At 42.8% G+C, this 10,717-nt stretch overlaps 1 protein-coding gene across 1 annotated transcript; it reads right to left on the bottom strand.

Annotated features, from left to right (window-relative positions):
• Positions 1-338: 338 nt before the first annotated feature.
• On the bottom strand, positions 339-8,889 carry LOC148088692 (uncharacterized). The gene is made up of 19 exons (XM_087798333.1): positions 8,508-8,889; positions 8,282-8,440; positions 8,062-8,180; positions 7,808-7,991; positions 6,628-6,734; positions 6,316-6,558; positions 4,812-5,631; positions 4,344-4,465; positions 3,017-3,236; positions 2,758-2,885; positions 2,603-2,699; positions 2,411-2,533; positions 2,089-2,261; positions 1,917-2,014; positions 1,316-1,443; positions 1,064-1,244; positions 824-968; positions 597-673; positions 339-422 (listed from the first exon to the last, which is right to left on the bottom strand). Exons 1-18 carry the CDS (start codon positions 8,887-8,889, stop codon positions 599-601), a joined length of 3,504 nt encoding a protein of 1,167 aa, XP_087654459.1. The 3' UTR covers positions 339-422; positions 597-598.
• Between the last annotated feature and the right edge of the window lie 1,828 nt (positions 8,890-10,717).

A 10,717-nucleotide genomic window follows, 5' to 3' on the forward strand; every position in this document is an offset into this window, starting at 1 on the left:
CATCAGCTACTGATGTACAACAGCTGATTTGAAAGATTCAGGAGAGTTAAGAGTTGAACCTTCTCACACAACCCAGTGTAGTTTCATTGGTTACATTTTTTATTGAAAAAATGTTTAAAAAAGTTAAAAAAAGAAAAAAGTTTAACCTTCACATTTATTACACAAATGCAAAATATTCCTAGAATTAAGTCAATGACAAAGCCCACTTAAGATTAAATGCAACTTCCCGTTGTAAAGACTGGTGGCAGCAGACATGGAAACACACACTTTGATCCTTTTGAACTTTTATTACCAGTAAAATTGATGGTGCTTGAGCATTGAAAAGGAAAGCAAAATTGTTAGCGTGAGAAACACTATCAGAAGGTAGCCATTGTTACACATTGAATCGTCATTTCCAACGACCTCCAGTCTCCCCCGTCAAACTGGAAAAGGCAAAAACAGGAAAGGGATCAGTCCTGATAAATAATTCAGCACTCATTACTTAGTCATCGTCAGTCTGCAGTAACGTCCGTCTCTCTTCGAGTCAGTTATGGGACTGGCTCAATCACCTGGTTAATAAATGATCTGGGTGTAGAACAAAGGTCACATGATCTTACCGTCACTGACCAAAACATCCTTCCACACAGGGGCCGTCGTGGGGGGAGCAGATTTCCGTAGAACACATGAAGTAGATCTGAAAATTGATATGTAGAAAACTGTCAAATTTCACCATCAAATGAGTATCTTAAAATGGTTTAACATCCTGAGCACTTCTCAATATTAAGTTTAAGCCCAACCACATCTGAGATTAACCCTGACCACAAGGAACCTCATGTCTCCTCACCTCCTCATTTGCATCCTTAAACTCCTGATCAGGTAGGAACTGAAAGGTGCTCACAGTGAAGCGACGGATATGAGACTGTGGGAAAGGGGGGCGGGGCTCCAGGAGCACCGACTGCTGGGCCGCTGGATCTAATGGGTTGGGGCATCTTGGGAGCAAATTGGTTCATATAGTAGTACATTTGTGATGTGAAATTACATTTGCCAACACTTTGACAGTGAAGGATTTTAAGCAGATACAAACCCATTGTACAGCAGCACCCACACAGCTTTCCCAGAGCGAGGGTACGCCACACAGTAATGGACCAGAAGAACCAAACTGGGATCTGGAGCATTAAGCAGCCGTAGCTCCAAATAAAGGGGCTTCCCCAGAAGCATCTGCAAGGGCTGGTGGTACTGCGGGTGGTAGCTGCTGTACTGAGCGTCTGACAGACAAACATAATGTTACTTTTGCTGAACACAAGTTAAACAGCGATTACCTGAAACATTTAGTCACCTTTAGCGATCCTGAGCTGGACTCCAAACAGGCCCTGTGTTTGAACAGCAGGACCCAGAGAAGGGGTTTTGACCAAGTAACTCACGGTCAGTGCACTGCCCGGTATATACCGACATTCAACCAGCAACCTACAGTTAAGAGAGCAGTCAAACTGTTGCTCCAGTTGTGATACAGCAGCCACTTGTAAAAACACACAACAGAAACTGCTATAATAATAATGAATCCAATCATTAACTTAACCATGCAGCTCTTGTATACATTTTGGAAACAAGTAAATTGAGAGAACAGAGTTGAACCATTACTTTCAGTTACATAATCCGTCTATGAGTCAACCAGAGCAGGAAATCAAGGTTAGTTTTGGTTTATTTATGAAGGGAAAGCAGGCAACTTGATTCAATAATACCATTAGAAAGTTTGAGTTGGTGGTGCATCCTCGTTCAACAGAAAAGACAAGATATGAACCAGTTAACCTGATAACTTGTGTGAAAATTAATTTGATCAACTTTTAAACCTGCCGACTGCTTCCTATGAATCTCCACAAGAAATGATTGAGCTTCCAAACTGAAGGTTCACGTGAGGCACTTTATTTGGAAGATCATACCTGACTGGAGAATCTCTCGTGATGGTGCCATAGTTCAGACTGATTGTCTGGACTTTGTTGATGATCTCCAGCATATAGATCATCATTTTCCCAATGACCTGTGGTGAATGGTGGTCAGAAAGACTTTCATAACCAGGATATCTGTAGGAGAATGGAATCGGTCACATCTCACCACTCTGCGTACTCCACAGCCATCCATAGGCACCTTGAACAAGGCATACTCTGAAGACACGAGTTCTGGTTTACAAGTCAAGTTACTGGCAGCTACAAGCAGTGCTGGGACGAGAGGGGGGTCAGTAAGCGTCGCTGGCACGGAGAAGACGAAATGTCGGTCTATCGTGCATTCTGGGTGAACATAAACACTTCAGATGGTCATTCGGCAAAAAATATTTACTTGTATAACACATTCACATGGAATATCATGGAAATTATTTAAGCAACTTCTTTTAGTAGGTGAAGCAATTTATTCTTTGAAGTATGAAACACCAGCTCACCGTCCATGGGATAGTAGCAAGTGCGCAAATGCTTGTTGAAGCAGCATCCCATAGCAAGACAAAGTGACTGAGATGGAAGAGCAGGTCCACACTGGAGATGTTTCTCAATGGGCAGGTCACATTCTAGACAACAAATAAACGAAAATAAAGATGCTGGAGAATATGTTAAAATCCTGATAGTAACAAGCATACCTCTGCCAGTGCCTAATGCAGGAACGGGACAGGAAACCTGGGCCTCCTCTATCCCATTACCAGTTTCATAGCCAAGCATGACAGAGTACAAATTACCCTAAAGTATAAAAAGTTAAACAAGCAAACGTTTGTGGTCATTCTTGAATAATACTTGCCTCCACAGTCATGAGACAACTGGACTGGAGCTGCAGAATTAAATGGATTTTGCCTTCAATTCCACTACTTGCAAAATACCCACATTTCTGTGGGGCTTCTTGAAGATTCATTTCATTTCCTATGGCATCTGAAAAAGTACATTTGTCTTATAGTAAACATGGTCAATTAAGGTCTTCATACTGCATATTACAACAAGAGAATATTTTTGTAAACTAGTCCCGGTCAATAATGAGGTTTGTGCATGTCCCAATCACAAACCTTTAATTCTTACTCCCGAAATGGGCCCAGGCGGGAGATCCACAATCATTTGATGGGCTGTGCAGAAGATTTGAGGCTTTGGGATAATAGAGGGGGAAGTTGTAAAATAATCGAGTGAAAGAGAATCTGTTGAAGTCTCTGGGCATTGAAGATCCAGAATGTTGTACTCTTCTGTGTGGATGTTGAAAAACCTCACAGGTAAGGAAACTATGTTTGAACCCTGGAAGAAAAAGAAAAAATTAAATCACAAGTTAGTTATGTCATTGAGGATTCCAGCGGTAGCTGTCCCAAGACTGCAAGGGAAGCCCAGCTCCCCCTTTAGTGTCAAAACTGGTCAAATATGTACTGTTGCATGTACAGTCTGTTAACATAAATGCAATAAATCATGTTCATTGTTCAGAAACAAGCTACCTTTCACAGGTAAATGACATGAACACATTTACTGGCTGTTGCTCCTAAGCTTTGGAACGATCTTCCTCGAGCCCTGTATTTGATGGAGTCTTCTGACTCCTTCAAGAATCATCTTAAGAAAAAGCCTGCACAAGTAAAAAGGTCTTCATTTTCTAGGACTACTGCGTTTGTCTTATTTCGTCTTGGCCTTTTAGAGTTTTTAAAAAAATTTGTGTCTACAATTATTTTGTTGGAACATTGCCAGCTTAACTTTGCATCAAATAATGGAGAAAAAAATGTATGCAAGAACAACATTAGGTGGCAACTTAAATAAATAAATGTAAAATTATGTGTTGATTTGAGTGTCTGTTAAAGTTATCTTGGACCTTTGTTGTACTCATCAATATGTCTTTGTTTGCACAAAACATTAGAAAATGGTCTGAAGCCCTACCAACTGAAAACATTTTTTTTCTGGAGACAAAATCTTGTCTACCCCAACCACACCCACTCTGCTGATCGGTCAGCGCACTAAATCTACCCCGGAAATCAACCTTCAAGAGACTTTGCCAAGATTTTAGACGGACGATTACTTTATTAAGTAATAACTTCAAAACTTCATCATGATGAGGGCCTTACTGCATGTTAGAGAGGAAGACTTCAACATTCGAGCAAGTCAAGAGAGTTGGGTTTTCAGATTAGTTGGTCTCAAAAAGACCAGCAGCCACCACTGGGACATACATATCGCACACCAACATAGGCGTCATGCTCGATGACAATGTCATGAACGATGACAAACTGAACTCCACAGACCAATACGGCAAAAAATGTAGAACTTCAAGAGTCAAAAGCCCCAGTGTAGCCTTTCTCATGATGAATCATATTTTGCAAAACATATTACGACAGGTAAACTCCTTCAACATTCTTAGAAGGCCCTCACCTCTGAATGGCTGTGGCAAGCTGGCAATGGCGAGTGAAAGGTTACACCTGCACCTTGAGACATCTGGATCATGTACTCGCAGTCAGGTGACAATCTGGAGATGTACGTCCAGGTCTGCTTGTCTGATAAAAACAAAATGACAGTTTAACAAAATATGTACACCATAGTTACAAAAAACAAACCAAAAAAAGTACCTCATTTGATTTCATTAGAGTTATTATTCAAGACAATAGCAGGACTTGCTTGTGTGGACATCATTTTAAAAACAAAAAATACTTTTGAGTTTTCTGAACTTTTGAGTTTTCACTCAACTACATGGGAAACGGGTAAGGAGCACACAGACAACTTTTCTAAACCAGTGAACCCAAAACATTCTTCCTGTCTAAATGAATAGCAATCACAAGAGACTCCAAGTAGCTGGGAAATATTTCAGCCACACCATGGTCAATGAATGTCACAATCACTGACCTGTTACCTGGATGGAGTCTGGTTCTGCAAAAGGCAGAAATACCACCATCTTCTCTGGCAGACACTTGAGATGTGGTGACAAAGCAGATACTTCAGGGTTAGAAGTTATTATGGTAGGCTTCTCTGCAATAACTGGAAGCTCTGGATGCGCCGGGTTTGAAGGCATCGGTGTTACCTGCAGGTAAGGTGCCTGGGGTACCTGCAGATATTCTGGTTTGTACGGCGCCTTGGGTACCTGCAGATATTCTGGTGTGTACGGCGCCTGGGGTACCTGCAGATATTCTGGTGTGTACGGCGCCTGGGGTACCTGCAGATATTCTGGTGTGTACGGCGCCTGGGGTACCTGCAGATATTCTGGTGTGTACGGCGCCTGGGGTACCTGCAGATATTCTGGTGTGTACGGCGCCTGGGGTACCTGCAGATATTCTGGTGTGTACGGCGTCTGAGGAGCCTGCGGGATGGATGGCCCTTGCGGGATGGATGGCCCTTGCGGGATGGATGGCCCTTGCGGGATGGATGGCCCTTGCGGGATGGTTGGCCCTTGCGGGATGGTTGGCCCTTGCGGGATGGTTGGCCCTTGCGGGATGGTTGGCCCTTGCGGGATGGTTGGCCCTTGCGGGATGGTTGGCCCTTGCGGGATGGTTGGCCCTTGCGGGATGGTTGGCCCTTGCGGGATGGTTGGCCCTTGCGGGATGGTTGGCCCTTGCGGTGACTGCAGGATGGTTGGCCCTTGCGGTGACTGCAGGATGGTTGGCCCTTGCGGTGACTGCAGGATGGTTGGCCCTTGCGGTGACTGCAGGATGGTTAGCCCTTGCGGTGCCTGCAGTATAGATGACCCTTGCGAAGCCTGCGGTATAGATGGCCCTTGCGGAGCAGATGGCGTCTGGGGAACTGGTGGATACTGTCCATGATAAAGCTGATTATCTACAAGTTGATAGTAACAAATGGAATGAGTTGGGCAGTTTGGTTGCTGAAGTGCCTGTAGTGTTAGATGCTCAGACTGTTTGGCAGGAAACCGAGTGGGTATTGGGTTATATACTGGCACTTTTGGGTAATAATGGCTACTAGGATTAGAGTTTTCAGGTTCTTTTGGAGACGCAGCAGCATGCTCAAGTGGGACACTTCCAGGTTTTTGCAGGTTCAAATGCAGGTCATTAGGATATTGACCATAAATATAATCAACTTCGCTGACTGGTGGTTGTAAAACCACTGGTTCCTGCACGGGTGACAAATAATAGATAGAGGGGTTTTGAGACAACGAATTTGACATTTGCGTCTCCTGGGCCAAATTTGTAAGAAAAAGGTAAGATTCCTGCACGTTATTCTGAGGGTAATAAGCAGTTTCTGTAGGTGCAAGGACAGGCTGTGTGGAAGATCCTGCAGCAGGATGTTTGGAATGAGATGGAGGTAATTTAGCGGATCCTTGGGGAAAGGGTTTAGATCCTGGAGGACTGCCTACAGTGGGTAAAGGTGGTGTTATGGGTAGTGGTCCAGGTGGTAAGACCTGGGGAAGCTGTGAATACTGAACGTTGTCGTAAGAAGTGAGGACATCATTAGGAAGAGTAGAAACAGGCTTCTGGTATGGACCTTTGGTTGGTGAGGTTGTATGTGCAGCTGGAACATAAGGTGCTTGAGGTTGCGCAGGAGTAGGGAATTGAGGGAAAAGAGTGGCTTGTGTAAGCTCAGGAGGCAGAGGACATGACAGAATGTATTCCTGCTGACTCACTAAGTGAACGTGGACTCCGTCCTGTGATACAAAAATCATGTTTGGTTGGATTTTACAATTTATCATTGAATAGGGATTACTTACTTTAACAGTTGCACATGTAGCCACAAAGGGAAGGAAAAATATAAAATCTTCAGGCTCAGAGTTTGCACGGTAAGCACACTCCACAGACACAAATGGCATCCATTCTCCATTCACTAAAAGAAAAGGTAGAGTATTATTTAAAGTGAATATATAAAAATATGAATACCATTAGATATGAATTATGACTGAAACGTCATTATAAACAGAGGATCCTTAATATTGTGTACAGTAAAAATCTCTTTGTAAAAAAGGTTTTGGCTAAAGCATATTTTATAATGCATATACTTCAGTTAAAGGGTATTGCACAAACTGACATACTTATGAGTACAATAAAGTCCAATATTAGTTTAAGAGACATTTCACCAATTTAGTTGCCCTTTTAAGGAATATTTGACTTTGAACTTCAAACAATAAAAGGGCCCACAGTATGCAAAATGTTTTGGGTTGGATAACCTTTAGCAAGTTTTCCATTTAAGGTTCCAACTGGATTTGAGTAATTTTTTGCAACAAGTCACTTCCTCGATGTGACCAACAGGGCGAGGAAAATAAAGTAAAGTAATGAAACACTCAACTACATTACAGAAAAAAAGGCAATGCATTAGAGTAATATATATATATATATATATATATATATATATATATACACACACACATACATCTCAGAAACATACATTTAATTTTAAATAGTTTTTTTTTTTTTTACTTCATACAAATTAATCATGTGAGAGTAGTATGAGGGAAAAAAGGTGCAAATATGTGCTTTATATATAGCCTGTATGTTTGATTTAAAAGGAGGTAAAACATTTAATAACATTTCTATATTGAGGACATTCTCTTGGAATATGGCCTGACCCACGACAACTGCATGTGTTACAGATAAAGGATGCAACTGTGTTAAGCGCTTTACAGAGTTTCAGTGTATTGAGTATCCACAAGTCTCTCATGAAAGCCAGACTAAAGAGAAGAGTTAATGTTGCAATAAACAATAATAGGCTATAGCTCTATGGATTTCACACGTTACATGCCAGAAGTTAGAGTATTTCTGTAAACATATTGCTGTATTGAAAGCAAATGGCAAATCAATGTGTGAAAGTAATAATGATATTTATAATACAATGTACCCAATTACCTTGAAGTGAGAATATCAGAACAAACATATTTTGACAAATTGGAAATTAAAATGTACCTAAAGCTCCAAATAGCTGAATATCCTCTTCCGGCTCATATATCATCACCGCCATTCCAAACCGGGAGCAGAAGACCAAGGGAGCAACAGGGGACAGAGGTGGAGCAGGAGTGGGCATCTCCATTGGACATGCAAGCTTCAGTGGACTTCCAGACCAGAGCATGGGCAAAATATAACTGCCATTCTGATGGAGGAGCAAACAAATCAAAATAAATTTAACTTAGCGAGAGGAGGGGGAAAAATGAATCTGGTACCTCCTGTGTAATGTAACATGCATCATATGGAACTATCACGTGCAGGTCCTGACTCAATGTTTTGGCAGAGAAGCCGCAGGAGGACGGAAGCTGGAGCAGAGAGACAGGGGGCGCTCCCTCTGCAGGGGTGACCAACGCGTACAAGGGATTAAATAAAAATAAATCACAAAACGTGCATTTCATTAGCATCTTGTAGAATATTAGGGCTGAGGAACCTCACCTATGTTCACAAACAAGTGGGGCAGACCTTCTCCAGAGGCGGTGAATGACATGACGTCATTGCTGCACAAAACCACAGGTGTTGTCGTCAGCCACTCCAGCAGCAGAGGATCAGCGCCTGTCAAGGGCCCCGAGACAGAGCCCCAGGTTCCCTTCACACCTGCGGGAAAATAATCCAAAAGTAACAAAAAAAAATAACCAACAAACTCTTTATTGCAAAGACTCACCCGAGAAATCCCTCTGAAAGCGGATCTTATTTGTGGAAGATCGTTCAGGTGTCGTGACGTCACCGACACTCCAGGAGGACGCTTCCCTCTTTTTTATTGTACGATTTGACGCGCTGGAGCCAAGAGATAAAAGTTCGGAAAACCCGGGCAATCTGGAAAGAACCTCTTCCAGGAGTCGCTTATGAGACTCATGTCGCTGGTGAAGTCTGAAGACTCCATCCTCGAGGTCTCCGTCCGACAAGGACTTGTGGGAGCTGAGGCTCGATCCCGGTCCCGCATGCTGTGATGGCTCGAGCGAGACGGTGACTGGTACCAGGAACCAGAGAAGAATTGTGGCGAAAAGTCCAAGTTGATAGGTGACGCTTCGCCCCGCACGATACATCGCTGGATGTATGCGCACGTGCACAGTCTCAGCAGCTGATGAAGTGCGTCAACTGACGAGGTCACGTGTGACCGGCCAATTAGAGACGACCTACTCAGTCAACCAGCTAGAGATGTTCCAGTCCTTTATAGAGTACACACTATATAACACCAGGATTACAAGTCAATCTAAGTTCACTTGGAAATAAACACATATGCATGGTTAAGAAATAACTCAAAGTGCATGGAAACAAATAAATCTATTAGGAAAAATAGCTAAATTAAGGTCTAGATGCTCCTCTGATGTTCATGTTGCTCCTCTGATGTTCATGATGCTCTTCTGATGTTCATGTTGGTCCTCTGATGTTCATGATGCTTTCCTGATGTTCATGTTGCTTCTAGAATTTTCATGTTGGTCCTCTGATGTTCATGTTGGTCCTCTGATGTTCATGTTGCTCTTCTGATGTTCATGTTGCTCCTCTAATGTTCATGTTGGTCCTCTGATGTTCATGTTGCTTCTAGAATTTTCGTGTTGCTCCTCTACCGTTAATGTAGCTCCTCTGATGTTCATGTTGCTCCTCTGATGTTCATGTGGCTCCTCTGATGTTCATGTTGCTCCTCTGATGTTCATGTTGCTCCTCTGATGTTCATGTTGCTTCTAGAATTGTCGTGTTGCTCCTCTACCGTTAATGTAGCTCCTCGGATGTTCATGTTGCTCTTCTGATGTTCATGTTGCTTCTCTGGTGTTCATGTTGCTTCTAGAATTGTCGTGTTGCTCCTCTACCGTTAATGTAGCTCCTCTGCTGTTCATGTAGCTCCTCTGATGTTCATGTTGCTCTTCTGATGTTCATGTGGCTCCTCTGATGTTCATGTTGCTCCTCTGATGTTCATGTTGCTCCTCTGATGTTCATGTTGCTTCTAGAATTGTCGTGTTGCTCCTCTACCGTTAATGTAGCTCCTCGGATGTTCATGTTGCTCTTCTGATGTTCATGTTGCTTCTCTGGTGTTCATGTTACTCCTCTGATGTTCATGTTGCTTCTAGAATTTTCATGTTGCTCCTCTACCGTTAATGTAGCTCCTCTGCTGTTCATGTTGCTCCTCTGATGTTCACGTTTGTCCTCTGATCTTCATGTTGCTCCTCTGATGTTCATGTTGCTTCTAGAATTGTCGTGTTGCTCCTCTACCGTTAATGTAGCTCCTCGGATGTTCATGTTGCTCTTCTGATGTTCATGTTGCTTCTCTGGTGCTCATGTTGCTTCTAGAATTTTCGTGTTGCTCCTCTACCGTTAATGTAGCTCCTCTGCTGTTCATGTAGCTCCTCTGATGTTCATGTTGCTCCTCTGATGTTCATGTTGCTCCTCTGATGTTCATGTTGCTTCTAGAATTGTTGTGTTGCTCCTCTACCGTTAATGTAGCTCCTCGGATGTTCATGTTGCTCTTCTGATGTTCATGTTGCTTCTCTGGTGTTCATGTTACTCCTCTGATGTTCATGTTGCTTCTAGAATTTTCATGTTGCTCCTCTACCATTAATGTAGCTCCTCTGCTGTTCATGTTGCTCCTCTGATGTTCATGTTTGTCCTCTGATCTTCATGTTGCTCCTCTGATGTTCATGTTTGTCCTCTGATGTTCATGTTGCTCCTCTGATGTTCATGTTGCTCCTCTGCTGTTCATGTTGCTCCTCTGATGTTCATGTTGGTCCTCTGATGTTCATGTTTGTCAGCTAGCATTTATGTTGCTCTTCTGATGTTCATGTTTCTCCTCTGATGTTCATGTTGCTCCTCTACCGTTAATGTTGCTCCTCTGCTGTTCATGTTGCTCCTCTGATGTTCATGTTGGTCCTCTGATGTTCA

Source organism: Callionymus lyra, chromosome 1 (genome assembly GCF_982586985.1).
Source record: "Callionymus lyra chromosome 1, fCalLyr1.hap1.1, whole genome shotgun sequence".
In the NCBI taxonomy this organism is placed as follows: Eukaryota; Metazoa; Chordata; class Actinopteri; order Syngnathiformes; family Callionymidae; genus Callionymus; species Callionymus lyra.

Excerpts from the sequence above, each read along its gene's own strand:
- LOC148088692 (XM_087798333.1), bottom strand. The coding sequence starts at position 8,889 with ATGTATCGTGCGGGGCGAAGCGTCACCTATCAACTTGGACTTTTCGCC. Across the intron at positions 6,735-7,807 it reads TCAGCTATTTGGAGCTTTAG|TGAATGGAGAATGGATGCCA; the intron begins GTACATTTTAAT and ends CTTTTCTTTTAG. Across the intron at positions 6,559-6,627 it reads TTGTGGCTACATGTGCAACT|GACGGAGTCCACGTTCACTT; the intron begins GTTAAAGTAAGT and ends TTTGTATCACAG.